Source organism: Alligator sinensis, unplaced genomic scaffold (assembly GCF_000455745.1).
Source record: "Alligator sinensis unplaced genomic scaffold, ASM45574v1 scaffold1581_1, whole genome shotgun sequence".
Lineage (NCBI taxonomy): Eukaryota > Metazoa > Chordata > Crocodylia > Alligatoridae > Alligator > Alligator sinensis.
In genome coordinates this window covers 367,980-374,325 of record NW_005842641.1, presented here as the reverse complement: position 1 = coordinate 374,325, position 6,346 = coordinate 367,980, and the positions used below count along the sequence as shown (strand labels likewise).

General features: G+C 40.0%; 1 protein-coding gene across 7 annotated transcripts in view; it reads left to right on the top strand.

The window, feature by feature from the left end:
- The window catches only part of TMEM62 (transmembrane protein 62), a 46,928-nt gene that overhangs the window by 18,185 nt on the left and 22,397 nt on the right, over positions 1-6,346 (top strand). For 4 of the 7 annotated variants that reach the window (XM_006033555.3, XM_025215353.1, XM_025215351.1 and 1 more), the window contains one exon: positions 3,587-3,728. In XM_006033555.3, coding sequence (XP_006033617.2) covers positions 3,587-3,728 — 142 coding nt within the window. Of the gene's footprint in view, positions 1-3,586; positions 3,729-5,258; positions 5,405-5,923; positions 6,067-6,346 lie in introns of those variants that run through there. The other 3 variants (XM_025215354.1, XM_025215355.1, XM_025215356.1) reach the window with 3 other exon arrangements.

The window sequence follows — 6,346 nt, the reverse complement described above, 5'->3', positions numbered from 1 at the left end:
GGGGGTTTGGCAGGGGGGGTTGCAATTCTTGAGGTGTTGCTTCATTAAAGGAACAACGATATGGCTCTGCTTCAGAAAAAACACCATTTCATAAAATTTCCTATGTGGTGTTGGAGAATGGGTATTCAGACTGGTGCTGATTCATGCTCAGTAATCTTATTTATAAGGTGGTATTTTTTTCTCTAACTTTCGGACAATTTATAGTTAAATTGGTAAATTCTTAATGATAGAAACTGTTTTAGATTGTTATAACTGAACAGATCAAATCACATTTCTTATTTGAATTGATTAACATTTTATGTTCTGCTTAGAAAATGCTCACATTAAAAACAAAAACCTCAGCTAATCTTAGTATTTTGCACAATCAATTTTACATTTTTTTTATTTCAACAACTTTCATAAATACCATTGGTTGGAAGGTTCAATCCCTGTGTCTGTACAGGGAGTCTGCGCATAAAATCTGTTCTAGGTGTAGAGTCTCCTTCAGGAAGAGTGTGAGGGGCAAGGATTTTTTAGGGTGATATCTTTTACTGAACCAGCTGCATAGTTGGGATGGAGTTAGACAAGCTTTTGAATGCAAGATGTTCTACATCAGGTCTGAGCAGTAAAAGCCAAAAAGCATTGTAAAAAAACAGTTGTAAAAGGGTCCAGCCAGTTTATGAATTTTTGTTCCAAAGTTCACCTTTTAAAGGATTTAAGTAGATTTCCCATGAGCGTGAGGATAGTAAGGTCAGAAAGGGAGTGGCTCTTCTGTGGGAAATATCTACTACTCCCCCCACCTTGGTGTTACCTGCAAAGTTGCTGAAGGTGCACTCTGTGCCATCTTCCAGGTCACTGATGAAAATCTTGAACAAAACTGGCACCAGGACCAACCCCTGGGGCACTCCACTTGATACCAACTGCCAGTTAGACATTGAACCATTCGCTACTACCTTCTGAACCCAATGATCCAGCCAGTTTTCTGTCTACCTTACAGTCCATTCATCCAATCCGTACTTCCTTAGCTTGCCTGCAAGAATGTTGTGGGAGACTGTATCAAAAGCCTTCCTAAGTTAAGGTATATCACATCCACTGGTCTCCCTACATCCACAGGGCCAGTCATCTCATCACAGAAGGCAATCACATTGGTCAGGCATGACTTGCCTTTGGTGAATCCATGCTGACTGTTCCTAATCATAATCACCTTCTTCTCCAAGTACTTAGAAATGGATTCCTTGAGAACCTGCTCCATGATTTTTTAGGGACTGAGGTGAGGCTGACCAGTCTGTAGTTCCCCAGATCCTCCTCCTTCCATTTCTTAAAGATGGGCACTATATTTTCCCTTTTACAGTTGTCCAGGATCTCTCCCAATTGCCATGAGTTTTCAAAGATGATGGTCAGAAGTTCTGCAATCACATCAGCCAACTCCCTCAGCACCCTTGAGTGCATCCCATCTGGCCCCATGGACTTGTACACATCCAGCTTTTCTAAATAGTCCCTAACCTGTTCTTTTGCTGCTGTTGGCTGCTCACCTCCTCTTCTGGTGTATGTGTGTTGCTGTCCTTTATTTTTTCTGTGAGAGTTCATTCTGGTGCTGTTTGGTTTCACCCACAGAGTTGCCATGAAGCCATTTGGGGCATTGGATCAGGTATATCATTTTGAGAACGGCATGCATAGGATCCATGACTTCTGTTTGTTTTGTTATGGGGTTGTTGATTGTAGTAAGAGGAAAAGAGTGTTTTTACCAATCTTTTTATTCATTTTAGAGCTTGACAAAGTTCAGTGTTCAGGACATCTGTAATCTAGAAAAAAAAAATAATTACCTCATTCCTTTATGTCAAAAGAAGGTATTACAAAGCTTAAGGAGGAATAACAGAACTAAACAATTTGTTTCCTTCATTTAAAAATCCGTCTTCAAAATACATTTATTTTAAAACAAAGTAATTGATATTGCAAAGGGACACCAACTATGTTTGTTTCCTTAGCTTTCAAGAAGGCCTTAGAAGGTTAAAATTGCTGTTTTGTATCAGAAATTCGGGGTGTGGGGGGGTCCTTAGATTCTCGGTGAGTAAAGAACTTGAAGGGTCATGATATCTCAGGTACCAAGAAAGTGAAATATAATTGCAAGAGGAAATCGTATTTTGCATTACATGAAAGTTTTTGTGTAGTGTAACATTTTGTTTTTGTCTTGAAAAGTCCTTCATTATAGACTTAGTATCCTACCCTTTCATAGATTTAATAGATTTCTAGGGTTGAAAGGGACCTCAGAAGATCATCAAGTCTGACCCCCTGCCCCTGGGCAGGAAAGAATGCTCGTGTCAGATGACCCCAGTCAGGTGTTTGTCCAGTGTCCTCTTAAAAACCTCCAAGGTAGGGGAGAGCACCACCTCCCTTGCAAGCCAATTCCAGATTCTGGTAACTCTTACCATAAAGAAGTTCTTTCTAATGTCTAATCTGAATCTGCTGTCTGTCAGTTTGTGGCCGGTACTCCAAGGGGTGGCTTGGTAAACAGAGTATCTCCTATTCTTTACTGCCTCCACCCCTCCCTGATGAATTTGTAGATGGCTACCAGATCCCCTCTCAGCCTTCTCTTGCAGAGGCTGAAGAGATCCAGGTCCCTCAATCTCTCCTTGTAGGACCTCTCCTGCAGGGCTCTAACCATACGAGTGGCCCTTCTTTGGACCCTGTCAAGGTTATTCACATCCCTCTTGAAGTGCGGCACCCAAAACTGGACACAGTACTCCTGCTGCGACCTTACCAATGCTGCATAGAGGGGGAGTATCACCTCCTTAGACCTGTTCGTGATGCACCTGTTAATGCATGATAGAGTGCGGTTAGCTCTACTGATCACTTTGTCGCATTGTCGACTCATGTTCATCTTTGAGTCAACTGTGACTCGGAGATCCCTTTCTGCTGCTGTGCTGCTTAGAAGGTCATCCCCCAATCTGTATGTGTGTTGGTGATTTCTTCTCCTTAGGGGCAGCACTCTGCACTTATCTTTGTTGAACTGCATCCTATTTTGTTCTTCCCGCCTTTCCAGCCTGTAAGTTCAATTCAGTTCAGTACCACGCCTAATTAGTTTGTCAGAAAAACGTTATACTTTGTCAGAGACCTTTAGCATAACAGGGACGAGAGGACTCAATATTCCTGACATTTTAGAAGAAGTAAGCAAAAAAAAAATAAAAAAATCCCATTTCAAGTTTCCTTTAAACATCAAAATTAAACCCAGGACATAAGTCCACCTTTTATCCTTTGCAGGTCTCCTTTAATTAGGGTTTCAGGCAGTCCTGCTAAGCCACTTGCCTTGTGTTGTCATGGTCCTGCTGTCATTTGTACCATTTTTGCACAGGAAGCATTACCTATTCTGACCTTTCTTGTAAACATTTTCATGTTAACATGGTTTGTCCTGATACATGATGTCCCACATACCAGGTGTGTTCCCTTAAAGTACAGACCTTTCAGTGCCCTTGCTTTTTAAGAGTAGACCTTCAATAGGAAGGCAAAGATCAAATCTAGTGAAAAATTTTGCATTTGTTCTATATGCTTAACCTTTTGCCATTGTTTTTAACTTTCCTAACTCTGCAATATGTGTATCTTATTTTGGCAGGAAGTATTCTGGCTGGCGTAAAGATGGCTCTTTCCATTATATCCACAGTACCCCTTTTGGGAACTACTCATTCATCTGTTTGGATGCCACCCTCAGCCCAGGTCCCAAAAGACCCTACAATTTCTTTGGGATCCTTAACACGGTACTGTCTTTGCATTCCAGTTTGCAGTCTGTGATATTTCTTGTAATATGTAGGTCTGTTTGTTTGCTTTTATCTGACAGGTGAGGTTTGTCTTTATAATTTTCAGACTCCTTTCTTTCTACAGAAGAGAATCCTTGTATTTTAAAATTATGATTTATCTCAAGGAAAACAAATGTGGCTATTTCTCCTCCCTCATTAGAGACCAGTGTAGCTTATGTTTTTTCTCCCAAGAAATAATCCAGTATTCCAACATTAAAATGGTAGATTAAGACTCAAGCAGACACATAGCAAATTCCTGCAGCCCTTGGGAATGGGGGCAGGCTATGCTGACGAGTAGAGATGGAGGGCAGGGGTGGAGGGGTGAAAAAGGGAAAGGTGGCAGGGCACAATCTTACCCGCCGCTGATACTGTTGCTCAGGTGGCAGCAGCCTCCTGGCACAGGCTCCCTGGGAGCCTCCCAGGGGTGTCCCATTCGATTTTCCCCCCACAATATGCTATTGGGTGCAGGGCTGCTCCTAGTGTGGCAAAGATTTCTGAGGTAGGAGGAGCACCATTCTGCTCACCCCACTTGCCCCCTGCCCCCCAGATACACTGCTAGGTGTGGGCCTGTGCCTGCCTGGCTCCTGTAGCCAGACTGGGTGGATCTGCTCCCAGCATGGCAGACTCCAGGGGAGCAGGGCATTCTGGCATCCTCTCAATAGCTAGTGTCCAGGGCTGGTGGCCTGTTCTCCCCACCCTCAGTTACTAAAACTTTTTGATGGCAGTAGTGTATTTCAGTGTATGGTCTCAGCCCCTTAGGAACTGTAAAATAATTTTAATTTTATTTCCTTCCTAATTCTGCCTTTTTCAGTGTGGCAGATGTATTCTTTGCATTTCAGATTAAGTCTTTATTAGTTATGTCCTTTTCTTAGTGCACCAGCCGTATGAGTTATGTTTAACATGTGAGTACTGTTATACATAAGAAGAACAGACTTCTACCTTCAGCTTTTTCTATGCAAAAAAGAAGTTTATTTTCTACCTACGGGGACTTTTTACCATCTTTAATTTTCCCTGAGCCTGAGGAAGGGCACATGTGCCTGAAAGCTTGCAGAAAAATAATTTTTTGTGATTTCTTTGTTGGTCTAATAAAATATATCGTCTCTGAACCAAGAGTTCTAGAGTTTTGCATTTTTGTTGTATGTAAGAGTTTTGTGAGGGATGGCAACATCTTAATCATTGTATAGCAATTTGAATCATTTACAAGTGAGGTAAATGTGTGAGGTTCTTATATCTTTAAAGATATTATGGCAATGTTTGAAAGAGTAGAAATGTTAATGCTTATGTTTAGGTCTCATTCCAATTTGGATAATTACATTTCACTTTCCTAAACTTCCTTGGTATGTTCAATTGGATATTTTGTTTTTCATTTACTCTCCTAAAATGTTATGTACCATTGCTATGCTTTGGTAAACAGATGTCATGTTCTGCCCTTGAGATAACTGCATTCAATGATGAATAACATTTTCCTTTTCTCTCTAACTTGCCCTAAAGGAATGCTAGGACTAAATCATGTTTTATAAAGCACTTTGAGGTATTTGTATGAAAGATGCTACAGAAGAACAAAATACAATACAATTGTTCTAATTGTTTACTCTGAGCAACGCTGGATGCAGTAGCTTGATGGGCAAAATGAATCAGTGAGTGGAGACAGTTTACTCCTGACTGTGGTCTCTCGTCCTTGGCTGCAGTAAATTAAGCATGTGTGCTTATTAGGTGACGAATAAGAGTCTGGAAAGTGTCATTTGCAAATGTTTGCACAAAACTGAGGTCTGGAGAAAAGAGGCAGTTCTGGGTCATGGACGTACATGCTTTGGTTATAGATTAAACTCTGTCAGGAGTTTTAAAAATGAATCTGTAATATTTATTGGTGATTCAACTGCACACAAAACCTTTTTAATTATAATCTTACAGGGAAAATAGCCTAATTACACAAATCCCTGAAGACAAATGAAATATTAGTTAAAGCTACTAAAGCACTGTTTTGTTAACCTGATTTGGCATCTAGATTTTAACCTTTTTTGTATAACACACGCCTTCCCTCTCCATTCATGTTACAACATTCTCCCTTTGTTTAAAAGGAAAAAGAATATCAAAGGAAGAAAAGAATGAATTCATGCCCATTTGTGACTTTGTTTTTTATGTCTGTTTCACATTAGAATTTGAGGTCTTTTTTGATCCTGAAAGACTTGGGATACTGATGATTGGGGACTGTGAAATTATCTCATGAGAGCAAACTTGAAACCTGAACAACAGAATGAAAGGAATTTTGGTTGCTATTTGGTTAACTAACTAACTAAGGGTAATTAACTAACGTTTTGGAAAGAGGATCATTGTGTTAAGATTCAGCATCTCTGCCCCTTTAATTATATGATTAGAACACAGAGTACATATTCTCTGGGAATACACATCACAGCTATAATAAATCCTCCAGCAAAACCGAAAATAGCCAGATTTGATGCTTGTATTTTTTAATCATAGAAATAAATTAAAGGAAACCCTAAACAGACTTAAGAAAAACAACTTGATGTCAACCTAACACACCCTACAAAATTTTTTTAAAATCTCATATAGAATTTATT